Below are 26,070 nucleotides of genomic sequence, written 5' to 3'. Positions count from 1 at the left end.
AAACACTCCATCTCATTAAACGCCCAGGACCCTGAGTTAAGCGAGATGCTGGCATCCAGCGCCGGTGGTGATGGTGGCCTTCACCGGCCAATCAGAGCAGCACCCGACCCTGTGGGCACCCCACCCCGTGGGCACCCCACCCCGTGATCCTGCGTGCTCACGGCCTGGACGACTCCAGCGAGACTCATTTCCATATCAAACCCAATTTAGATGAAATGTCTTGGTTAAAAAAAAAAAAAAAAAGCCAGCGCATCAATAGCCCCTTGATTAGATTTTCATCTCCTGAGCAGACAAATATGAATATTTATTACCATGAATGCAGACTTTCCTCTTTCCATGGCTCTGATCTTGAATATTATCCACTGCTAATTTTTATGAAAATTTAGGCAACATAATGTTTTCACGTAAACTGACAGTTCTTGAGATAATCCCGTTATTGTCTGGTTGAAAACGACAGCTTCCGCTTATTCATGTGTTAACGAGGGATTAAATATTGTTTTTCATCCCCATAATCTAAGATGGACTGGAAATTAAAAATTGAACATTGTATATTAGCAGGGCTTTGAGGACCAGAATTTGTTTGCATTCACTTAGAGAAGATCTGTAAATTAGCAGTTTCACAATCAGTCCCTTTTATGTTGCTGCCGAAGGGAGCGTCATAAAACATCACTGACATTTCTAGAATAAATTCATTACTCTACCTTCTGCACACCGAAAGGACAAGGCTTCCGACGGTAAAAAAAAAAGCCACAAAGAAACAGACGGCCTTTTGCCAAAGAAATAAAACTGTAACACGGTTTACATTGTTTCGATGTCAAGGGGCCCCCACACTAGGGGGGTGTGTCTACCCCTCACAGGGGCCGAGGGCGATGCCGGAAGGTGTCCTGGCCAGTCAGTCACACGCGGCCAAGCCTCCCCCACTGACTGGGACAGCGGGGTCTTCCCACCGCCACTGTGCAGACTTAATTTCCTTGAACATGTGGTCATCGCTGGTTTCTGTGGCCGGGACGGCAGATCAAACCACGAACTCTCTCCTCGGGTTCCCAAAGATGCTCACCCTTATTTACTTCGTCTCTGCCTTAGCTTGGCACAATGTTTCTTCACCTTTAAGCTTGGTACAATGTTTCACTTTTAATTGCTCAGTGGTCTTGGCACAGAGCGCTTTTGTTTCTTAGCCATTAGCTTGTCTAAGCATGGTCTTTGCTAGCATGCAAAGGAGCCCATAGCTGAAGCAGACACCAACAAGACAGATTAGACCGCTGGGTCTGTTTTAGGGGCACAGGAAGACGTTTATATTCTTAGGGCAGCCTTAGGTCCAAGTGCTTGTCAAAGGAGGAAAGTTACTATAAGAAACCTCCTTCTGCTTCACACTCTCGTGAAGAAAAACAGAGCTGTAATTCCATACCAGGGTTTGTGCATGCAGAAGCCTCATCAGCCTGGGACCATGTCTCTCACTGCAGAGAAATGAGAGGTGAAGTCTGGGCGAGCAAACGGATGAAGGGCGCCCGGGGTCCTGCCGCCCAGGGCCCTCTACGTCCCCCTCCTCCTGAGTGGCCTGGTGCTCCAATCCAGGAGGGCCGCGTGGGCTCCAGCTCTCCTGAGGGCTCCCCAGCACATGATGAGAACGCGCGTCATCATCCCTCGGGCCGGGGCGGGATCCGTGTCCATGTGTCCGGCATCCCGGGCGCTGAGGGGTCCTATGGGAGCAATAGGACACCCCCTCCCTCCTCCGGCCCGTTACTTGCCCATGGTACATGCACAGCAGGCCCTGCATGCTGCCCCCACGGAGGGGTTCCGGGCTGGTGGGGAAGAAGGTCTGGCTGGCAACACAGACACCCCCGGAGGAAACCGAAGCCCGGTTCCACCTGCCAACCCTCATCCGCACTTCTGGGGTCTACCCAGTGGCTTGCCCCGGTCCCTAGGAGGGGTAGCGTGCTCAGAATTGGAAAATCGGGGGCTTGCACTTTGAGTTCGTGGACTTTGCAGGTGAAAAGTTTATATATGTACTTAACCTACCTTCCAGGCAAAAATTGTTTTATGGCATAAAGTACGGCGAGCGTTCATATGCCTTGGGGTGAAACGAAGGCGATTTTAACTTTTAAGAATCTTGGATGAGAAAAAATAACTTCATATGACAATATAACAAGAATTAGGTAATTTAAAAAAAATGACAACATCAGATTTTCTGTTCATATTGACCTGAACATACGAAATTCTCGGAGGGGTCTGCAAGGGAGACACGTCTGTGTGCTTTTCCCTCTGGGGCCCTCAGGTCAGGCATGATCCACAAGGACCTGCCTCCGGGTCCGGATACGGGCTCTCCTTGGTTCCGTCAGCACCAGCAGATTGGGCGGGTCTGGGTGTGTGTGTGTGTGTGTGTGCGTGTGTGTACATGCATGTGTCTGTGAGGTCTGGGGGTCAAACCAGATGATGAACAGAGAAACAGATCTGGCCAGAGAGGCTAACTCTGTTCACACAATCAGATGAGCAAACTACTCTCCTCCCCAAAAGGAGAAAAATTTAGTTTTAGGTCAGTTAATAAATATTGGGACCTCAAGTCCGGAGGATAGAGGACACCTGTGATTTTAGGGTCCTATGGGTCAACTCTGTGTCCCCCAAAAAGATATGTGCAATTTCCAACACTCTCTACCTGTGAGTGAAGCTTTATTTGGAAATCGGGTCTTCGGAGACGCGATCAAGTTCAGATGAGGGCCTGGTGGTTGGGGTGGGCCTCCGTCCACCACGACAGGCATCCTTGTAGGAACAGACACACAGGGGAGAAGGGAGCTCAGAGGCAAGGCTGGTAAGGTGGGTCCCTAAGCCAAGGGCCTCCAAGGATGGCCACCAGAGCAGGAGCTGGTCAAGCCAGGAAGGACCCTTCCCTGGAGACTGCTGAGGGAGCACAGCCCCGCCAGCACCGGGACTGTGGGCTCTGGCCTCCGGAACAGGGAGAGATCAGTTCCCGTCTTTAGCCCTCCGTGTCGGCACTCTGTGACGGTGGCTTCCGAACCCTAACAGCCAGGTCAAGGGCAGTCACAATCCAGGCAAGAGACGGGTGGGGAGTAGGACCTGTCTGCCTGCTGTGGGACCCACGCAGGTCAAGGGCATGTTGGCTAGGCCTCCCGACTGGCTGCAGAGGTGCCCCATCTGGGGCTCATGGGGTGCCAGGGCTCATCAATGAGGTTTACAGTGAGGATGCCGAGACGTTGTAGGACCGTGTGGCCCTGTGATGGATTTGGGGCCTGGAACGGAGGCTGGTATGCATGGCCGCCATGCGAGGCCCAGCAGCCCAAGGAAAGGGACCTGTCCGCTCCCCTGCCAGCCCCGGCCACGTGGCGCACCGGCCATCTCCGTCTTTGGATGGTTCCTGCTCTTATGCAGACACCGGCCCCGTTTTTGGGAAACGGCAGTGGGACGGGCCCCCTCACTGCAGGACAGACAGGCACACGCGCTGATACACAGAAAACTTCAGGTCACATCTGCCTCTGCCGGACTTGACTACCGTGTGTCGACCACCCGTTTCCACAGAAGTGATTTAAATTTAGCATTGGACTCTACTTTGTGTTATATTGATTACTAATTATTTCATGCGGATGAAAAGAGCCTTTAAAAAAACACCAAGGCCTGGATGAAGCCCAGAGGAGGTGTTCAAACCAGTTGTCACGTCGACGAAGCCAGGCTGAACGGGACAGAAGCTGCCGTGTAGACAGTCCTCTGCGATCTCAGGGACATCGGACACTGCACGCAACACGATTACGGACTCGTCCTTCCCACCGAGGTTTCAGCGCCGCGGGAGAGGCCGTCTGGTGGCCCGCAGAGAAGGGAGCAGCTGGGCGTCTACCCCGCAGCCAGGCTTCATGATTCAATTCGTTTCAACGCATTTATTGAGTTTCTGCCGTAGGCCAGGCCTCGTGCAGGGTTCTGGAGACGCCGGGGACGCCGGAGACACACGAGGAGTTGCTGCTGAGTGCATGGTTCTGGGGCACCGACACGAGGTCATGTCGCTCCAGTCCGCTCTGACGGATGCCACGCAGAGAGACGGGCAGGAGGGGGTGGTAAGCCTCTCCCCCAGGCTGCCTCCGGGACGGGGAGTCGGCCACCCGTGGGGCTTCTCCACCGACCCGGTCTCAGGGCCCTGACGGGGAAGCAGCTAAAACCCAAGCCCTTGAAAGCCGTGGGGAGGGGAGGTGAACAGTTGTCTCCCCCAAAATGGCCCGCTGGAGGCCCAACCCCCCAGTACATGAGGGTGGGACCTTATGGGGACATGGGGTCGTCACAGAGGTCCTCGTCCAATATGGGGGTGTCCCTGTGAAGGGACGTCGGGACGTGAACGTGGACGTGCAGGGAGAGCAGCAGGTGCAGGGGCGGCGGCCCACGGCCGCAGACGGAGCCTGGAAGGACCCGCTCTCGCCCCCCGGGGGAGCAGCCGACGCCGCAGCAGCACTTCAGGCCCCAGAGCCGCGAGCCCCGCTTCCTGCATCTGGGCCCCCCACTCGCGGCACGGCCCCCCCAGCCCCCAAACACATGGCTCTACCTCCATGTCCGACCAAGACCCGGGCAGGAGCGGGGGGCTGGCGCCCACCCACTGTGGGGCCTCAGTCTGGTCTGTCTGTGGGGACCAGAAGCCGTGAAACCCTCCTGCGGGAAGACACGGGGACGCAGGGACGCGGGGGTGCAGGGACATGCGGCAGGAACCACGGGGTCCCTTTCACCAGAAGGCAGAGCCCAGCACCCCCGGGTTTCGGGCTGGTGTGGTGCCACGTACAGACACGGGAATGGGAGAGGGACGGCTTGGGCTGGGACCTGACCACCACCCTGGCCTGTGACCTCTCTGCGCTTGGTCGTCTGTGAGCCGCGGGGCTGGCGGCCAGGCTGGCTGCGCTGTGAGGAGCCGGTCGGGGTCTGGATGCTGGATGCTCCCTCCGGACTTCCTCGCGCTCAGCGATTCCAGCTCTTACCCGCTGAGCCTGAAAAGGGGTTTCGAAATGGGACCTTCTGAGAGCTCAGGACTATGTCTAGAGTTTCATTTTTACATGAAAATTAACTTCTGAGGCCACAGTAATGGGTTCCTGGGAGGACAGTACAGGGACAATCTTACGCTCTATTGAGATGGACCCCCCATGTTTCACGGGGACGCTGTCCAGTCCCAGCCCAGACAGCAGCCCGCAGGGAGACCCAGGCCAAGCCAGCTCCCGCAGAAACGCCGCTGAAGGGAGTCGAGAAGGTGAGGGAGGGGAGGGGAGGGGAAGGGCCGGTGGGGGAAGGGGCCGTGGTGGGGAGGCGAGATGTGGAAGGGAGGGGTGTGGAGGGAGGGTGCGGGAAGGGAGGGGAGGGCCTCGCAGAGGTGTGGGCGGCCGCCGCAGGCAGACGTTACTTACTTCACTTTTCGGGACTATTTACTCTGATATTGAATAGAAACGGAATCTGTTACTATAGCAACTGCCGCTTCGCTGGGCGCTCTCTCGCCTCTAAATCACAAAAGTATTGAAAAGACATTCACGGCCCACGCGCCGCGGTACTTTATATAGATTCCAGAAGGAAAGGATGTTGTTCCATAATAAACTATTTGTCGATATGTCAAGTGCCATTAATTACATCGGACACACTTCCGTGTGATTTTCTTCACTTTTGAGGAAGACGACCACCACGTGAGAAGGGGCCACGAGGGCTCTGCGCAGGGGAAGCCACGGAAGCTGCAGGGGCCCATCCACAGAGACTCGGAACCGCTGGTCGCGGGGGCCCCTCGGCCGAGCACAGAGCAGATCTGGGCAGGTCCTGCCCGCGTTTTCATGCAGCGCTCCCATCTCAAACACAAACTCGGAACGTTGGCGAGGAAACAGGCTTTCCTCAGGACCGATGCACTTTTTGCCTCTAGGAGGAAAAAGTCCATTTCCTCCATGCAGAAATGCAGATTGGAACGACCCCAGTGGCCTGTGCACCCAAGGACAGCTGTGGGGGGCCCAGGTCTGTCCAGCACCCCCCCCCAAGTCCCCGCAGACGCTTAGTCATGGCTCTGGTTAGCGGACAGGCACTGGACAGGGACGCCTCGCATCCCCTGGAACCATGTTGGTGCGTATCAGGGCCTGTGCGTGCTTCTGGAGAGAGGCTGCAAGGTTGCCCTGGGCTCCCAGAAGGCCCGTGACAGTCGGTGTCCCTGTGGCAGCCCGAGGGTGGGCAGAGGGGAGCCTGGGGGAGCCAGAGGAGGCCATGGCAGCTGAGGAATGTCGTGGACCCTTGAAAATGCAAGACTGGCATCTCAGTCTCCCCCCGGGAGACCCCGTCGAACCCAACAGCCCATCTCCTCCCAGCCGGCCGCTTCCCTCCGCAGCTCCTGCCCCAACGGCACCTGCCCCCAGAGACCCCCGCCGCACCCACACCCCCCGCTCTGCTCCTGGGTTTCCAAGTACGGGCCTCGATCCCAACACCAGACATACTTTAAATGACACCCGACACCCTTCCTGTGGGTGCCACAGAAAATGTCCACAGACATGTGCGACTTGAGCAGTTCTCCGCATTCTCTATAGCCCATGGCTCCGGTGCCAGGGCGTCCACGCGTGGCCGTGTTTCCTCCCAGGTTTGTAAGTGTGAACACGGCCTCCCTGTCCTGTCCCTCTGAGCCCCCGCAGATCCACAACGATTTCAAAGTAAACAAACACCCACTGAGGAAACTTATGGAAAAGGAGAGAATTCACTTGGAATCCCGCCAGCCCCGCCCAACCATGGACCCACGCACATGTGCACGGGGTCTCCCCACGTAAGGAGGATTTAAGGAAACCATCAAATCCCATTTGATTATTCCAGTGTAATTAGTTTCCTTCCTATGGTTTCATATTTCGTTCGGTTTTGATTTTTTGCAGAGGTCCTCGGAGAGAAAGCCCCGGGTCCGTGACTGCCCAGCAGAGGGTCTGCTGTTCAAGCCGCAGGTGCCCGCTGTATAGACGTCATGGGCCTTCTACAGGGCGAGTGTGAGTCGTAGCACGTTTGCACTCTCTCACCACAGCTGATGGCGCCCCCAGACCAGTCAGACCGCCCCCGCGACCCGCCTCGCCCCACGCTGCATGGGGCTGACGGTGGCTGAGGGGCCCTCTGTGGAGCCTGAGTTCACGGGGTGCCCAGCCACCCGCCGGCTGAGGCGTGGCCACAGTCCTGCAAGCCGAGTCCTGTCCACCATCCCGCGAATCTTTTGCAGGCAGGACGAAGGCGGGTCCCTGCGCCACCGAGGACGTGACAGCTTCCCCTCACCCGGACCCCACGGAGCTCCTCCCCCACCTCTGACATGGGGGTGGTCGCTCCACTCTGTGGGTGAAGGTCCCTCCCTGTCAAGTGACCTCCTGGGACCAGCCAAATCCCTGAACAGGGCCTCTGAGCACGGGCCTCCCGGAGGTCCCCGGAACGACTGGACATGGTCTCTGTCCACAGACAGGCAACGGCGCAGCAAGACCTCGAGCATCTGTCCTGCCATACGGTACCGACTGCCACGCGGACAATGCCCACGGAATCTAGGGTAGGAGTCCGACTGCCCATTCACAGACATTTAAGGAGCTTTTGGGACCAACCTAGTCTTGGCCTCAGAACCGTTTCTTCGAACAAAATTGTGCCCAGGAGCCCGACCTAAATGCGGGAGGCACAGAGAGTGGGGTCACCTCACCACCCTCACTCAAGCGAAGGCTCACACCCCAGGTCCCTCGGGAGACGCACACAAAAACCGCACTGAGGGGCACCTGGGGGGCTGAGCTGGTTCAGCCTCTGACTCTTGACTCGGCTCAGGCTGCGCTCTCAGGGTCCTGAGATGGAGCCCGGCGTCAGGCTCGGCGCGCCGACCGGAGTCTGCTCCAGAGCTCTCTCCCTCTGTACCCCACCCCGCTCCTTCTCTCTCTCTCAAAATAAAATCAAATAAAATAATTTAAAAGAGGAAAAGCCTAACATCACACCGCGCTGAGGATGGGGCTCAGGGCACACTCCCCCCAATATGGTGCCAGGACACCAGTGTTTCCAGCCGAAGGAGGCAGAGACAGCGCGGGAAGGTCTCTCTGACGACCCCGTCCTCCCTGAGGCAGGTCAGAAGACGCTCACGAGACAGCCCCCACCCCGCCCCCGGACACAGGGAAGGGAGAGCCCGGAGCTTCTAGACGGAGCGACTTGGAGCAGAGTCCCTCCACGTGCTGCCCTTACCACGCGCTGCTGAAGCACCTGCGCCCCCCGTGACGGTGCAGCCCGCGTCGAATCCCGCGTCAAATACTGGGGTCTAACGGTCTCTTCGGGTCTTCGTTTCCTTACGCTCCCACGTCAGGTGCAACTCGTACATCTGTGCGCTTTCCTCCTGCTCGTCTGTTTGTCCGTGTAACTGTCGGACCCAGCCCCGGACCCGGGGGGGTGAAGAAAACGTCCCCTCCCTGCGCTAGATGGGAAGGTTTCCTTTTTTGGAATCTGGACAAACGGCCACCCCTCGTCTCTAGGTGACAGGGGCTCGTGACCCCCCAGGGCAGCCCCTCTGTGGCCGACTCTCAGCACTCAGTCCAAAGCAGGTGAAGCATGGGCCTCCCACGAGCCTTCGCTGGGTTCCTGAGCCTCGGGAATGAGGCCGAGCCTTGCGCGCCAGCTCTGCTCCTGCTGAGATGCTGGGTGGGTCAACCCCGCAGCTGCATGTCCGTCACACTTCGAGAGATCACACCGTCCTTGTCGCAGACGCACTTCTGGGAGCCAGACTCAGGAGTCTGCCCTCCCGGTGACAATCACCTGCATCATCTTCCTTCCTATCCAAGTTTGTCTTGTGATGTTACAATTTTTTGGAAGAAATATGACTTTATCAATTTGAAGAAAACGTGAACACTTTCAAGATGTCACAAGTCAGATCCTGAAATACGTCAAAACACCCCGTCTCTTAGGAACGCATGCACCTACTTGAAGCTGTTCACTTCCTTTTCGTCTAGTTTTGAGATGTTTCCATGCGGCTTCAAGGGCTTTAGCTCCGCCGTCTGTCGCCCACGCACGTGTCCCCAGCACCTGGGAGAGAGACGGCCGAGCTTCTAGAAATCAGCCTCCGCCGCACACCAGTCGGGAAGCCGCGGCGGGGCTCACAGCAAACGCAGCTCCGAAGACGGGAACCATCAGAGCAGGCCGAACCCCGCACGAGGGAGTAACATCGGAGAAACAGACGCCGGCAGCTTTTAGGAAGTACCTCCACTTGCCCCTTTGTTCCATTTTCACTTTCCGAGACCAGCCCCCGGGCGACGAGCACCGTGCCTCCGTCAGGGGCAGCTTCTGGACGCAGATGGGTTTGGGAGAAGTCTGGGGGGACGTGGGGGTCCCAGGCAGGAGAACCCACCGGAAGGACCTCAGCCAACTTCAAGGTGAGGCAGCACCACCGTGTGGGTCTCTAGGCCCCCGGAGCATCAAGGAAACCCCAGGGCTGCTGACAAGACAGGGGGCGCCCGGGGTGCAGTGGGTGAGCCCCCGTGGCCAGGTTCCCATTGGGGCCCTGAGGGCAACGCCTCAGGTGGGCAGAGGAAAGGAGCCAGCACTGTGGCGGTGGGCTCGCAGGCCCACCCCCCTGAACTGACGACCCCCCTCCCCACCCCCTGCGTCGCCAGAGCTCCCCCGCTGGGGCAGACCCCCACCCACGGGTGAGAAGGACGGATCCAGAAGGAGCAGAGGGCGATCCCTTCACGTCTGAATGGTCACCTTCACAAACTGCCCGAGTGCAAGTCAAATCCCTGCGTGTTGGCCCGATCCAGCACGCAGACAGTGTGATGCCAACAGGGACACGGTTTCTGTCAGTAAGACGGGGAGCCTGGGGACAGCGACGGGCTGGCAGGGAAGTCAGGCGTCCTGCCCACTTTGTGCAGACCTCCAAGTGCAGAAATGTGGGGCGAGGGGGCACAGTGAACACATCGGTCTGGAGACCTAAATTCGGGGTCACCATCCTGTGAAGAAGGACAAAGCCAGCGTCTGGATGATCCCTCGCGAGGCCGTACAGGGTGAATGAGAAGACTGTGCCCAGTGGGCGGCCGTTGGAGACCCAAGGTCACAGCAGGGCCCCCCACACCGCCAGGCTTCCACAGTCCAGGCTGGACCAGCCAGAGGACAGGAGCCTCGGCACAGAAAGGGGCTCTGGCTGCGGCAGCCACGGGTCAGACGGCACCGTCCTGACAGGGCTGACGGGAGCGCGGTGAGGCGCCGGGGCAGGAAATGCGCACGGAGGTTGGTGGGTTTGGCGGTGAAGGGCTCTGGGGTCAGAGGTCCTATCTGGTGTCAGCAACATGGGAAACGCCCAGTGTGTTTGCTGACAGTAACGAGCCAGAGGACGAGGGCCAGGAAGCAGCAAGGACTGGACAGGTGCCCTCTGAGCCCGGGAAGTCCCACACGCTCACTCCAGCTGTGGTTCAGGCACAGGAGGGCGCAGGGCTCTGCCCCGAGCCGTGCACGTCAGGATCACAGACCAGGGGTGGTGGGTGTGGAAGGAGGAAGGAGGAGGATTTTAAAGGACGTGTCCTGGGCAGGTCCAGGCAAATGAGCGTCCTTGGAGACGACCGCCTGGCGGTGCCGAGTGCTCGTCTGTGGTCTGCGGTGGTGAGTTTGTGGTCCGTCAGCAAGCAGGGGCGGGAAAGCCAGGGAGACACGCCCGCGACCCAGAAATGGGGGGTGTGCGCGGAAGAAGACAGACATTTTCACGAAAGCGCGAGGTTCCTGACGACACGCGCGTGCCCCTGTGTGCAGGCGGACGGGACGGCGGCACGAGCGAAAGAGGAGGTGATTCTGCGGGAGGCCCACGGAGGTGGGGGTGAGCCCACGGGCAGCTCAAGAGAGAAGCGGACTGCAAGGTGGACGAGCTCAAAAGCCCCAGAGCAGGGAGGGCAGGGGGCTGGGACAGAGAGGAGGACGAGGGGACGGCGGCATGAGGCTCTCCAGACCGAGGAGAGAAGTCGTCACGTGGGACGGAGCTGGTTTGCTCCCCTCAGACAAAGCCCAGCGGAGGCGACGGCAGGCTTTGTCTTCCGAGTGGACGGTGAGCCTTGCCTCGCAGAGGACCCCGGCTTCCAAGGAAAGGGGAGCTCCACGAGGCAGGTTCGTCTGTCCCAGGCCCGGCTGTGACCGGTCCTTACACAGTGCCTGGTGCACAGGAGGGCCCAGCGCGGATCTGCAGGATGACGTGTGCTGAACGGAGCGCGGCGGGAGCTGCTCACTGTCCGCACATGGACACTGGACGCAGCACAGCCACACGACGCCACACGACGCCACGACCAAAGGGGAGGACGGGTCATCTCCAGACTCGGAAACCAGCAGAGACAAGAGGACGTGTCATGAGGGGGCTGTTCCGGCTGCTCTCAGAGTCCACCTCCTCACACAGCCCGGGCTTGTGTGTCCACACGAGGACCACGCGCACCTCTGGTGGCGGGGGGGCAGAACCTGGGAGAGCGGCTCGCCGGGGAGCGGACGTCCGGACGGCGCCCCAGACGGCTGTGAGGGCCACCAGCGGGCCCACGCCCCCTCCATCTTCCAGGCGACTCAGCGAGGGGGAGACTGCGGGTACCCGGTCTGGCACCAGAGGGGAGACCGCGGAGGCTGACATGCAGGGAGGGGAGGACGTCCCCTCCCGGGGCTGCAGCAGCACCACGAGGACGGACACGAGGACGGACACGAGGACGGACAGGAGGACGGACAGGAGGATAGACGGGAACACCAGGCCCTTGGTTCCCTCACAGACGGGCAAGCCACGGAGGCGGAGCCATCGGACAGGCGAGCAGCCTGGGGAGGGGTTGACCGACGACCGACGCAGTGGGGTTTGGCCCAGAGCCTGGGGGGAGGGGGGGGGGGCGAGGACCCTCGGAGCCAGAACAGCCTGTCCTCCACCAGCCACAGCACCGGCTCCACTGACGACCGGGTTTGCTCCCACGCTGTCCAGCATCCAGCCCATGGGCTCAGTCCTCGCCTGTCCCCTTTCCCGAAACTGCCGGAGGTCGTGTTTCTCTCAGGAAGAGGAGCTCTGGGATCTCCGTGGGCCAACCCCACAGCAGAGCCTGCCTGGCCCACACGGCAATCTCCCCTCCCCCGGGGCAGCACAGCCGGCCCCCACGAAGCCCGTGGACCCTCGTGGGGAGAAGACTCATGTCCCTGGAGCTTTCTTGGCAGACGTTCTCCCTGGTCACCTCCTGGGGAAACGACGGGCACCAAAAGGGGTTCCCACCCGACAAGGATGTGGCAGGAAAGGAACGAGGGGCTTCATGCCTTCACTGCCCCCGAGACGGGCAGCACATTCAGAACCTTCCAGCACGATTCCAACCCTCTGTCCCTTCAGGGCCCTTTCTGCCACCGGCCACTGTTCATTGCCCAGGTTTTGGCGGGTCTCCGGCCGCCCCCGCTCACTCCCTGCCGAGACCACGGCCGTCTGCGGCGGGGCCCAGAGTGGGACGTCCTCACTGGACGTGCACTCCGTGCTCCTGGCCACGGCCTGCAGGCACGGAGAGGGTCTCGGTCCTAGTGAGCCTTTGCTGACAGGTTTCGTCCAGTGACCCTGCCCTCCGCCCGCTGGTCCCGGAACAGGAGCGCACGACTTGGGCCACTTTCTCCTGGAGGCTGTTCCCGCCCGCCGGCCCCTCGCGCAGCTCAGGAGCCCGTCCGCGGGAACAGGCAGTTAGACTCTTCCTTCAAGAGCCAGGCCTCCCTGCTGCCGGGGGCTCCCTGAGAAAGCGGCGCGGCCCTGAGGGGCTCTGCGGAGGGCGTCCCTCTGGGAGCGAGGAGCACCCACGAGGAAGCCGCCCCGCACCAGCTGGTCATCCGGAACGGCGAGGGCCGTGACATCGAAACTCGACCACCGCGCAGGGTGTCGGGGTCCGCGCGGCCTCACACGGCCCAGCACGTGCGCTGTTCTGCCCGCGGTTCACGCAGGCACCGGGGCGACCACAGCGTTAGCGGCCGATGGAGGGCCTGGTCACGTGCCCTCGACCCCGACACAGCCGCTTCACGAGGTCGCGTCGCGGAGCGTCCCCAGTGTCCGGCGCGCCGACCCAAACAGTGTCCTGCGACGCCCCAAGGACAGAGCGCCCCAGGGGCTCGCGCCATATGCTCAGCAGTTACGCCACCTCTGGGGAGGGAAGCTCGTGTCCCCTGCACGGCAGCGTTTCCCGAGCCGGGACGGCCGTTCTCCGTGACGAGCCGGACGCCGACCGCAGAGGCAGCGCACACCGGCGCCCGCGTCCTGAGGCCCGTCCGCCGGCCTGCCCCGCCCCCGCCAGCCACGCCCGCCTCGGAGGCAGCCGCGCCGGTACTCACCGACCCGCTCCCGGCCCGCACGATCTTCAGTCCAGACGCTCGTTCTAGCTCGTCCCTGCCGTCCGCTGTGGGGAAGAGAAGCACAGAGTCAGCCCTTCGCGGACGCCCTCAGCCTCCTCCACCGCGAGACGCCGCATCGACGCAGCGCGCGGGCGGCCTGGTTCAGCGCGCGCCGTGAGCCGCCGGCCCCGAGCGCCAGCCTGCGCTGCCCACCAGGGGCGACGCACGGGCCCAGCCCTCCCGCGGCCTTCGGCGTCCTCTACGACCGTCACCCGGGAACCCAACACAACTGTCGCGAAAACCCGGCGAGACGTCGTTGCAGACGCTCTCCGCAGACACAGGGTCTCATCATGCCGCTCGCTCCGTGCGTCCTCGCTGGGACACGTTCCACTAACTGGCGTCCCCAGCTCACGAGGAGACCCGGAGGGCGAGCCTGGCTGTGTGCATGTCCCAGCACGGCTGGGGGCTGTCCTCGTCCCGTCTCCCTGTTCCCCACCTACGAAGAGACAGACGGGCGGAGGACGAGCCGCCCCCGTCAGACCAGGAGACACGCGCTCCGGAAACAAGCAGCGGACGGAAGTGAACACTCAGGAGTCCCGGCGCCGGCGCCACAAGCCCCGGCCCCAACTTGGTCGGGAAGACCTTGTATCACAAAGCAACTGATCTGGGCTTACAAATCTGTAGAAATGGTCTTTTGGACAAAACCCGTGTCATTTGGAAATGGAAAACCAGGAGGAACAGACTTGACTGTACAGAGCCTGAGCGTGAAGAGTGCCAGGCCACTGTGGCCAACGCCAACGAGAACGAGATCGATCACTTCCCCTTGTCGCGTCCGCCCCGTTAACCTGGTGATGGGGCTCTCTCTTGTGCAGGCGTGGGGTGAGCTGCTGTTACGCCCGTCTGCCCCTCCTGGGGGCCTTCCGTTGTCCCGTGGGAAGTTTCCCCTTGGACAAACGCACGTTCCTTGTACAGGCAGGTGGTTATCCCCGCACAGGGAGGAGGAGGGCCGCACAGCCCCATCTGGTTCTGAGCTGCACGGGGCTGTGCGGGAGCAGGGGGAGGGCAGGCGAGGCGGTGGCCCAAACAGAAACACTGACTGGAGGAGGACAGTCTTCACGGGACAGAGTACAACGCGATCGATTTCAATGTCCTTCAGCGAACAGAGAAAACGTCTTGCCAGATGGCGAGCTACTTTTGGGGGGAATAACAGTGAACTCTTGGATAGGCTGAGGGACAGGAAGCACACGAAGGCGGAATTTAAAAAGTTCTCCGTTTACTGCCCCCAAGCAAGGACAGACACTCCAGACAGCCCGGCCATGTCGGCGCAGGCAGCGCAGTCCCAGAGTCCGCAAACCTCCTATGGGGGCAGGCGGCGGGCGGCCGGGGCTCTCCAGCAGCCCTGCGGTGAGGATGCTGCCGGGACCTCCTTAAGGAAACGGTCCCGGCTTGTGCCAGCGAGTGTCCTGTACAAGGCAGATGGCCAGGGATGGACCCACAGGCCCGTGTCCCCCACAAGGGCCGGAGGCCGAATGCTGGAGTTCTCTGCCCAAATGCCTGCTCACTCCCTGGTCTGCAGGGGAAGGCTGAACCCTCCCCCAGAGCAGACAAGCCCTCCCTCGTGTCTCCGGTGGACACGCGCAGCCGAACTGAGCTGACCCATCCTACAGGCCCAGGAGCCTCGGAGCCCCAGGCCCTCAGGCAGGCCTCTTCCCCGCGCCGGAAACACACCGCTGACCCAGCTCGCGGAAAGCAGCGTCGGTGTCGTGCTCGTCTTCCGGCCACACTGTGTGCGGCTCACCACCGGCCCAGGAACCATGACGCTGTGTGGACTGACACGGCTTCTGCTGGCTTCAGGGCGGACACGAGTGAGGTGCGTGTGACCGGGTCAGGGTCTGGCTTCCATGTTGGTGCCACCGTGTCTGGGAACCCCCCGGTCTGAGCTCCGTTTGCTCTGCGAGCCTCATGGAGGCCCCATCCTCTCCGCATGACGTCCGTCCTCTGCTGCTCCCCTCGGGTCCTCTGCTCTGCCCATGATGCCTCCCAGTGCGACTCGACGTCCCTCAGCGGCAGGGAAAACCGCTGCTTCCTGGTGTCTCTGGACCTTCAGATCAGAAAACGCACGGGTGGACCTGGGAGTCGCATTTCCTAAAAACCTGCTTCCGTCCCCCACCGCCAGCTAGTTCTCAGGATGAGCCAGACTGAAGAGTTGTCGAAGAGAGGATTAGCGTCTGTCCTCCAAATCGTCTGTCTGGCCGTCCTCCCCGCGCTCTCTGTGAGCAGGGTGGCCCTGGTGAGCGGACACACTGTCGGGGACCACCTACGAGGCAGGATGTGGCCCTGCGTGCCCCAGGTCCACCAAGAGGGGCTCTGGACGTGCCCACGCTGCTCCTGGTGTGGCCCAGCGGGATCACGGTGACAGGGGGACCCTGGGAAAGTGTGGGAGGTCCCTGAGCGTACCTCACCGGCCGTGTACTCGTGACGGACCGGAGAGGCAGGTGACCCGCCGCTGTCACCTCAGGACGTCACGTCTGTGCTGTGATAATTCACTCGCGACATCCAGCCGACCCCTCCGCTCTCCAGTTCCTTTGGCCTGAGGCAGACAGTTGGCCGCTCCCGCGCGCAGGCCTCTGACCGTCTTCCCCACACGTGGCTGTGCACACACACGACAAGGACGGGCCGAGGCACAGTCCCGTGGTTGGACCCACGCTTCAAGGCGGTACGACCCTCGAGACCTGCACCCGCTGCCCTCGTTCAAGAAGCCGGGGCTCTGTCCCCAGATGCTCCTCTGTCCACATCTCCTTGTTTTCCATGTGAGCGGCTGGGGTACTGCTGACTCCGCCCCGGCTCCGGGGCCCCCCAATGCCGCCGTGGGCCCCCCTCAATGCTGCTGTAGGCCCCTCTCAATGCTGCGTGGGCCACGGTGCTTCGGAGAGAGCCTGGGGCCGTGTGTCCTGCCTGTGGGAACTCGCCGGAGATCGGCGGCAGCGCCGCGCCCCCTGCGGCTCCCTGAGGAGCCTCATGGGGGGTTTCCTGCCCCCGTCCGCAGCCCCTGGGGCAGCCGGGGGCCGTGGCGCCTGGGGCCTGTGGTCTTCTGTCCCTTCGCAGGCTTGGGGTCACGTCGTCTCTGTTTTGTCGGAGTGAGGGCAGAGCCGGCCTTCGGGCCTCTCCTCATGCCATCCTGGGGTGCGCACGGTCTCCCAGGACCTGCTCCAGGGGGCCCAGGCCACGTATGCTTCCTTTCTGAATCCCCTCCGCGGGGCAAACGGCACCAGGAAGATCCGTGGCCTCGCCCGGCCCCCGCACGGCTGCCCCCAGGCCCGCGGGCCGTCTGTCCGGCCGCCATGCCGCTCCCGCCACGCCGCTGTCTGCGTGGAGGCCACATCCTGGGAACGCCACGCCGACGCTGCCGTGCTTTCCAGGCTTTGGCTAAAAGGCGTTTTGAGGAAAAGGAATGCGTTGCTCCTGCCGGGCCTCTGTTGAATGTCGGCTGTGGGTTATTTCGACGGCCCAGTGTGGATGCGGAGTTGGTAGGACCAGGAGGCAGAGACCCTGGGAGAAGCTGCTTTAATAACACCAAGAACGGTGTATAAAGCCCATTTTTATCTTCACTGGAGACAAAGAGTGTTTCCAAACACAAAAAAGAAGTCCTTTAAAATTAAATTTACTAGATGAGGATATGCAAACGACCTGGAGAAGCAGAACCCTACAGTGTTCTCAAAGGGCTACAATAGCCTATTTAATCCGTGTTTTCACGTCTCAGAGGAATTCCTGGCGCTGGACGATTTATGCAGGACTCCCTGTAATTAAGCACGAGGCTTCCGTGGGGTGACTTTGCCGCTCTCTGGCCCTGTCACTTTAACTGAAGGGTGTGCACAGCCCTTCTGTGATCTAAATGGGGGCCCGACAGCGAGCGGCCCCGTCTGGGGAGCTCCCCGGCTGCTAGCAGAGCTGGAACCACTATTCCTGGGGCTCAGGCCTCACCCACACTCTGCTGCACGGTTATACCCGGGGGGCATCCGTGAGAGGGAGAGAAGCCTCAGGGTCATTCGGGGACCTCAGAGAGGGCCTGCTGGACCCGCCTGGGGTCAGCCCCCGAAAGCAGCACAGCGCTGTGCCCTCTCCTTCGGGATGACTCCCTGCTTGGAACCCGCCCAGCTGGAGCCTATCCAGGGAGGGAGGAGAGCGGGTCTGTCCCGTGCAGCAGGTGCACGGCCCCTGGCCCTGCTGCCTTGTCCACGCCCTCCTTTCCTTGGTGGCGGCAGAGAAGTGTTAGGGGGTCAGGGGTCCCTGAGCCCCCCAGTCCCACCCCAGAAATAACACGGCGCCCAGACTGCTGAGGGCAGAGCGTCTTCTTCGGCAGGAATTAGAAAGAAATGGGAGCTGTCCCTGCTTGTTCATTCTTTCCCCGCACGTGCCTTTTCTAAGAAGCAGCCAGAGTCCGGGGCAGCAGCCGTGGGCCTGACCCCTCTCCTGCCGCAGGGTGCCGCCGAGGGCCCGTTTCTATAAGCCACTCTCCACACGGTGACAGGTGTTTGGGGAGACAGGAGGCCTCTGCTCACACGGGTTTGGGAAGCACAGAGCTGAACACAGCCAAACACACGTACACACACCTGCCGGCCTTCTCAGAGCCGTCAAGGTGCTGCGTGCCTGGTGGCGTCTGGCACTGGGGGTGTCGCCGACAGACTGGGGACAGCGCAGACCGTGGGGAGGGGCTGGAAGGCGAGGACGTCCCTGCGGCGGGCACTCACGGTGCCCCCCTGACCCTGAGGAGCGCAAGACTCTCAGAGGAGACGGAGCTGCGACTCCCGCGACCGGCCAGGAGCCCCGGCCAGAGGCTGGCAGGTGGCCCGGGGAACCCCGTCGGTTCGGGGAGGTGGGCCATGGCCCCCACAGGCAGCCATGTGCAAGCCGGTCACGGTCACCGTGGTGGGGGGAGGGGCCTGAGGGTACGGCCGGGGGCCATGGGGCTGGGGGAGGGCAGATGTCACGACGGGCCCTGGTCTGCGGCTGCGAACCTTCTCGTGGGCGTGCAGGGACCCTTGCTCGAGAGCCCTTCCTGCTCACCAGGCTCTGCAAACGGGCGTGTCCGGACACTGGGCCTGGAAAGGATTCTTTGGGCTAATTACGTATCCGTGGCTCATTGGGCGTCCTGGGTCGCTCCGACCTGAGCAGCAGGCGGGAGACTGGGCCTCGCCTGAACGTCCTCGTGCTCTCGGATCCACGGCAAGCCCCAGCCCCGAGAAGGGGGTCCTCCTCCTTCACAAATGAGGTGCCCCGGGTGGGGGGGCACTGGGCTCGCTGCTGTCCCCACGGAACCCGCACGAGTCGCGCCACACGGAGTCTCCCCCGAAGCCAGAAGGAATTTATCTTCACGACGACGACGACGACCGGATTACATTTCAAAACACAGAATTACAAACTCCTCCTTCCGAGTATTTCTGATCTGAAGCTCGTTATCTATTATTACATTTGTTGTATACCTTTAGTCATCCATTTTGGGTGTTGCTACAGAAAAATTCCTTTTTGAAGATATATACGTAATTTTAATGTTTGGTTTCTTATGTGCTTTGTATTTTTCATCAAAACACCCTCTCATTTTATACTCTGCATGCAATCACACTTGGATCATTTCCATCTAAACGCACAGATTTTATGAACTCTTATTAAACACTATAATTAGCGATTTTCTAAAAAAAGGGGAGCAGAGACATTTGTAAATAAATGTGCGATCATCGAGAATCACGTCTTTATCACTCACCAAACCCTGCCAGCGCAACAAGAAGCCCCAACATGCATGACGAGAACTGCGTGCAGCCGTCTTGCATTGCTTGGCTGACTTTCAGAGTAAAAGTTAGCTCTACGCATATTTAAACAAACTTTTTTCATTATGAATATATGCATTCAAAGTACGAAGATCAGATTTTTTAACGGCTCGTTAACTTGAGGCAGACATTTACGTACTAGAACCCTGGCATAGGGCCTCCATGTGGCGGTGCCTTGGGGCCCTCCAGCATCCATCCCTCGACGGCCAGCACAGAAGACTCGCGGTGCCTGGAGGAGGAGGCAGATCATTCCGTCTCTCCTCTCTGCAAAGCCCTACCTCGGGGTCCCAACAACACAGGGTCCATGGGGCAGGCGCAAAGCTTTCCCAATCTGACCCCAGGCATCTGTGGCTCCTTCTGTCCTTGAATGCCCCTGGGGTATGAGCCTGCTTTAGGCCTTTGAAGAGCTGCTTGCTCCGGGGGCCCAGGCCCCGCAGGACTCACCACCCTCTCGGGTGGGTTTTGGTCTGTCCAGTGTGAGCAGCAGCCTCGCTGGACGGCGCACTTGCCCTTCTTCCTGCCTCGCCCGCTAGGATGTGAGCCGCGACAGGATAGCCCCGGTGCCCAGGACAGCGCCAGGCACACAGGAGGACACGGGGGATGACTTGCCAACGGTCACGTGACTGATGACCTGAACCAGCGCGGGCAGTCGCCGGCGGTGGTGGTGCCCCATGACCGTGACTGCATGTCACCACTGTGTCACTGGCACTGGCCTGTGCTAGTTTTGGAACCAAAGTGTCAATCCAAGAGGGGCCCCGAGATGCCCTCCTGGACGTCTCCTGACGGGCAGGGCCTGCTGTCCCGTGAGCGCTGGTTCGAGCCCGAGTCCAGACGTGGACGTGTCCTTGTGCGCCACCCTCCCGTCTTCCTCGCAGCCACACAGAACTGGGCTGTTGGCGTCAGAGCGAACGAGAGCGCAACCGTCCCGCGCTCCTGAACGCTGGTGGGCGCGGACGCTCGCTTGGATCCTCGTGACGGCCCGGCAGTAGCACACGAGTCTGGAGTGGCCACAACGTGAAACACGGGAAGATGCTTGGATGGCAACCGTTTCGGGTCAAGTGTTCTGAACGTAAATATTTGGATATTTATTTTTGCTAACCGTCAGGCAGAGCTAAAGTGACCGTGGAACAGAACTGCTGTCCCAGCAATTATCTATGACAGAGACGCCACTTAAGGCTTAATTCTAAGGGGGAAAGCAGAAGGGGGGGTGTACACTGCCTGTCCTGTCCTTGGCTGGAAACGGGCCCTCTCTCGGCCTCCTTGGTGTCCAGAGGTGCTGGGCAAAGGGAGCTGGGAGTCGCCTGTTCCCGGAAGAGGAAAGGGGCAGCCAAGGTCTGTGTCACTGTGCCCAAGGCCGATGCCCGGCCCCCGACAGCCCGAGGACGATGCCCGGCCCCCCACAGCCCTGCACCCGAGCCAAGTCTTCCACTACGCCCCCTCCCGTGCGGACACAGGCCACCACAGACAGCGGGAGCAGCGCAGCGATGCTCGTTTCCGCACAAGCAGCCCAAGCCTTGCTCAGACGTGATTCCGCAGAGAAGGGAGATGCACGTTCGCTTACGCACGCGCAGCAGACCGCGTTCTGCTGAACACGTCACCAACCCTGCCACGGACCTCGCGGCTGCCCCTTGATGACCTTCTCTTGATAGTTGGAAATGTTACTTGTTGATTTGTAATTCAAAAACATCAATGTTTTCTACTTATGTTTAATTAAATATCAGAGACAATGAATATTTATAAACACGTGCTGGTTCTAAGGCACAACGACAGCCCAGGCCCATGACTCCGACGCCCTGGGAGGAGCCGAAGCCTGAGGGTCAAGTGCAGCCTTCGTGCCCCCGACCCTCCTGCCCATCAGACCTCCCTCCCTGGAATTCTGGGTCAGAGCCTCCTTTCCTGGACACTTTCTGCACGTGTCGCTCACTTTTGCTGGGTTTGAATGCCACAGCAGGGGGTAACAACACGTAGGTTCTCTCCGACCGGCTTCGGCTGCTGTCAGTCCCGGGTCCCGGGCGGTTTCGCGTGGCGATGTGGTCTGTGTGCTCTCCCTGCTGCGGGGCTGCACCGCGGGTGTCCGGAACACCGTCACCTGTGTCCCCTGAAACACCCAATCCAGTGGACAACCCCATGGTTCCTCCCTCTGTTCACACCAGGTCCCACCTGGGACCACCAGGAGCGTCCTCGCCCACGTCTCCAGCACACGACAGACTTTTCTCGGTGGAGTCGCTGAACATAGACGTCCCACGGTGACGGTATCCATTCCCACTCCTTTGCTCAGGCTGTAAAGGTCTGCGTGGCTCCAGACACCCTCCGTGTGCTGGACTCCGTGTGCCGGACTCCGTGTGCCAGACTTGCGCCAGCAGCCTGGGGGTCCGTGCCTGCCGCACGGTGCTTTCCTTTGACCTCTGGTCAGGGTCTTCCTGGGTGTCGGCACCATTCATGCTTCCTCCCACGCAAAATTCGTGTTGGTGCTTTTTGCCCATTTTTCTGTTGGATTATTTGACTTTTCCTTATCGCTTTGCAGGGTTTCTTTAAACATCCCACATGCTAACACTTTGTCAGTCGGTGGGTTCTCACTAGTTTATCTCGGTTTGTGGTTTGGCTTTATAAATTTCCCAGTAGTTTCTTTGAAGGTCTTATTTACTTATTTGAGAGAGAGAGGGAGCATGAGCCGGGGGAGGGGCAGAGGCAGAGGGAGAAGCGGGCTCTCCGCTGAGCAGGGAGCCCCATGTGGGGCTCAACCCCTGGACCCTGGGATCACGACCTGAGCCGAGGGCAGACGCCCAACTGACTGAGCCACCCAGGCGCCCCCATAAATATCCTAGTTCTGAAACACTCTAAATGATCATTTTCTTTAAGGTGTGTGCTTTGGGTACCTTGTTCAAAAACTCTCTCTCTTCTGAGATTGCAGAGTTGTCATTCTCTACATTCTTCTAAAAGACTACGTTCTGCTTTCCCACGCCAGCCCAGGAATGGATTTTGTGCACGACGAAAGGTTTTCCTCTGACTGAACACTCAGTCTTCCGAGGATAATTTGCTGAAAAGGCCACCCTTCCCTCTGGTCTGCAAGGCCAACCCCATCAGATCCTCAGGAAGGTGGGTCCCCCCTCGGGTCCTGCATCCCCGTCCCCAGGCGCTCACCGTCCGCTGTCCCCCGGGCCTCTGTGACCTCCCAGGAAGGCAGACCCTCGCTCCTTCTGCGGGCGCCTGGCCACTCTCGCTCTCTGCACTTCCTAGCAAGGACACCAGAATCAGCCCATCAAGTTGCCAAATCAATATAAAAATTAAAAAAAACAAATCTGCTGGGATTTTGGTGAAAATTTTGTTGAATCTGCGGGTTTTGGAGAATTGTCATCCTTCTCATCCTCTGATGTCACGAACCTCACCATGGACTTGCATCTTCCTTCGCATCTTCTAACCGTTTTATAATTTCCTCCACAAAAGTCTCATACATTTAAATAAAATATTGATTCCTGGCATCTTATTATTTAAAATGGTAAACGATGATCATATTTTTAAAACTGCATTTTCTAAGCTTTTTTTTAAGTACAGAAACGCAATTAACTTTTCCCATGATCTCACACGCAGCAGCCTCTCGTCGAATACTAGCAATTTACCTGGATTTTGCGTTGTGTGTCGAATAAACAAATAAATAATGGGGCTGCCTGTAAACGGTGTGAGCGTCTCCCCCTTTCCCATGAAACCTTTTCCTTTTTCTCTCCCACACGGCGGCCGGGCCCTCCCACAGCCTCCTCGGTGGACGTCCGCCACGAAAAGGAGTATTTTCAGTGTTTCCCTGTGAAGGAAGACATCCGTAGGTGGTGGTTGTTGTTTTCATCAAGTTAACAACCCTGTCCTGTTTCTAAGGAATTTTGTTATGAACAAATGTTAAATTTTTTATCAAAATTTATCAAGAAAACTAATTGTTCTTCTTGAATTACTAACGTGCTCAGTTACATTCACTCTCTAAGGACAAAACTTGAATTGTTCAGGATGAATTTTTTTAAAAAACTGCTAGATTTCGTCCCTTGCATTTGACTCAGTTTGTGCGTCTGTGCTCCTGTGGGAAGTCGGTCTCTAACTTCTCTTCCCGGCAGTATCTTCCTGGGGCTCGGGTGCTGGGCTGCCGCCTGGGGCGTGGAGTGCCATGGGGCGACCGCGTGGCGTGCCATGGGGCGACCGCGTGGCGCTGGGTTAGTTTGGGTACGGGCAGCGGCTTCTGCACGGCGTGTGGGCTGGCACACTCTTTGCAGGAAGACGTCCAACCACTAGTTCCATTTCGTTCTCTGTCCTCGGACCATTGCGGTTTTCCGGGCTCCACGTTGGCCCTGTGCTCTAACTTCCTAAACGCACCATCCCAACATTGCTCGCGCCACCCCTCCTTTCTGTTCCGAGGACACGCCTCCCTCATTCCCAGCATTATTTCTGTCTTTTCTCACTTTTATCCCGATCGTTGGTGACACACACTTTCCAACTCTGTTTTTTCCAAGAGGAAAACTTTTGCTTTTCTTCCCCCTTGGTCTGTTGGGTTTGCTGTTTGCGTCTGCATGTTTGTGTGGGTTTGTCCTGCCTTCTACTGTGTTTGGGTTTGTTCTTCTTCCAAATTCTTGAATTTAGCACTTAATTATCTTCACGTCTTGTTTCTTTTCTAATACGAACAGTGAAGGCAACAAATGTCTCCTGACTATCCCGTCTCAGGGCAAATCGCAGGTACGGACCTACCGTCCCATATCCCGTGACTGTGGAGTTCCATTCTGACTTTATCTTGGACCCACCGACTGCTTTTTAGAAAAAATTAAGAATTTTCCAGACTCATGAGTGAGGTTCTTCTTTTACTCATTTCTGTCAGTGATGGCGTTGCCGAGAGTGTGGTTTGTGGGACGCTGATTCTCACAGATGTTCTGTGTGCGTGAAGGGGCACCAGAGCCCCACTCACCGGGACGCCGCTCTCCACCTGCTCCCGGCTCCGAGCTCCCCACCACGTGGCTGAGATCTTCAGGGCCCTTCTGGCTTTTTGGCTTGATTTCTCAGTTACCGTGTGAATTTGACTCTTTCTCCTTGTCATTCTATCCAGTTTCGTTGATACATTTAGGCTATTTTCTCACGGCATGGGTTTGTGATTTTCAAAAATCCTATCATAACAGAGCGACCCGCCTTTCTTCTCAAAGTCTGTTTTATCTGCATTCAGTACAGTTGAGCCATAGTTTTTGGTTAATATTTGCTTTTTCTTAGCAATACGTACAAATGTACCTTACAAATACATCTCGTCCTTTTACCTATGTCTTTTGTAATCTCACTTGTCTGTTTGCCTGTCTACAAATCTCTGGTTTTAATTGGAATTTTAATTCACTTATAGTCACTGGGATTTCTGACCAATTTGAATTTATTTCTAGCATCCTATGATGTCTTCATGCCTGGAAGTTATCTCCTGGACTTCTCATTCGTAGTGGCTCCCAGAGACGTTACTATTCACACCTATAAAGTCCCATTAATTAATAAAGCTCTGTGCTTTCTTCCCAAAATTACAGGAACTCTCACCTCGGAACAGGGTCACCAGTCGTGGTCACCTGTGTGCAAATACTGTTTCTGACCGGCTGTCTCAGTCTGCCCGGTCTCTAGCCTGGTGGGATACCGTTGTTCTCCACCCTTCCCTGCGTTTAGACTGAGGCCCTCACTCCCTGTCTCCTTCCGCATCTCAGGTCTTCCTTACGGGATCACTTCCTTTCGTCTGTGGTAAATCTTTTAAAACTAAATGAGGAGCCATGGGGACAAGTTCTCGCTGTTCTGGAAGCGTCTTTATTCAGCGATTCCTTCCCTTCTCTTTCCTTTCTTCTTTTCAGCCGTCGTTGCTGGAAGACAGTCCTCCTGGCACAGCTCTGGGCCGACAGCATTTTCTGCCTCAGTGGCGCGAGGACGTGCTCCCCAGAAGCAGCCGCTCCGTCCGGACGGCGTCTTGGCTGCTCGGCAGCTGGGAGCATCCCTCTCTGCTCTCCTGTGGTTTCACTGCTACGGCTCTGGAGGCCAAAGGCTTTTCACTCCCGCAGACTTCCTGCATCTGGGGATGGGCGTCTTCCGTCAGCACCAACGTTCCTCAAATACGGCCTCAGCCGACTCCCCTCTCCGTCTGGAATTCCCATTAAATGTGCACTTACCTTTCTGCATTTTCCTTTTCCTTCTCTCTCAGCTGCATTCAGCAATTTCTCGGTTCCATTTATTGGTTCTGGTTCCCTCTTCAACGTGACCTAACCTGTCACTAAACTCACCTCTGGAGTTTAGAATTTCTATTATGTCTTTCATTTGTAAAAAATTCTATTGTTTTAAAAACACTTTTTGTGGAGGTGCGCGGGTGGCTCAGTCGTTAGGCCTCTACCTTTGGCTCAGGTCACGATCCCAGGGTCCAGGGATGGAGCCCCGCATCGGGCTCCCTGCTCAGCGGGAAGCCTGCTTCTCCCGCTCCCGCTCCCCCTGCTGGGTTCCCTCTCTCGCTGTGTCTCTCTCTGCCAAATGAATAAAGTCTTAAAAAACAAAAAACATAAAACATTTTTTGGTTATTTTTAGGACTCCTTTTATCTCCCTCTTGTATTTCTTTAAATGACGAAAACACATCAGTTTATGTTCTGTGTCTACTACTCACACCACCTGACATTCAAGTTTGTTCATTCTTTCAGTTTACTTTGCTGACGGTATCTTGTTTCCTGGCATGTCCAAAATCTCTTATCGTGGACTCCTACTTCTTGGTATTTTAACTGTGGGAGTCCTTGCATGTCCTTCTCCTGAGAACCTGGGAGCCGACCCGAGGCCACTTGAAACAAAAGCTTGAGCTTCCCCCAGACTATGCCGGGGGTCGTACCCGGGGGCAGCACTGCAACCTCGCGCCCTCCAGGTCAGACAGAGGGCAGGCGGGTCGCCGTGGCTTCCTAACTATTCTGAGCTGGTCCCAGCTGAAGGTGGTATCATTCGCTTGGTTTAGGATCTCCAA

General features: G+C 58.4%; 1 protein-coding gene across 3 annotated transcripts in view; it reads right to left on the bottom strand.

Annotated features, from left to right (window-relative positions):
- Window positions 1-26,070, bottom strand: part of PTPRN2 (protein tyrosine phosphatase receptor type N2) — a 692,851-nt gene that overhangs the window by 217,627 nt on the left and 449,154 nt on the right. For all 3 annotated transcript variants that reach the window (XM_046020312.1, XM_046020314.1, XM_046020313.1), the window contains one exon: window positions 13,270-13,334. In XM_046020312.1, the coding sequence (XP_045876268.1) occupies window positions 13,270-13,334 (65 nt within the window). The remainder of the gene's footprint in view (window positions 1-13,269; window positions 13,335-26,070) is intronic.

The sequence above is a fragment of the Meles meles genome, chromosome 10 (assembly GCF_922984935.1).
Source record: "Meles meles chromosome 10, mMelMel3.1 paternal haplotype, whole genome shotgun sequence".
In the NCBI taxonomy this organism is placed as follows: domain Eukaryota; kingdom Metazoa; phylum Chordata; class Mammalia; order Carnivora; family Mustelidae; genus Meles; species Meles meles.
Note: the sequence above shows the minus strand (reverse complement) of the source record. Positions and strands in the feature narration are given on the sequence as shown.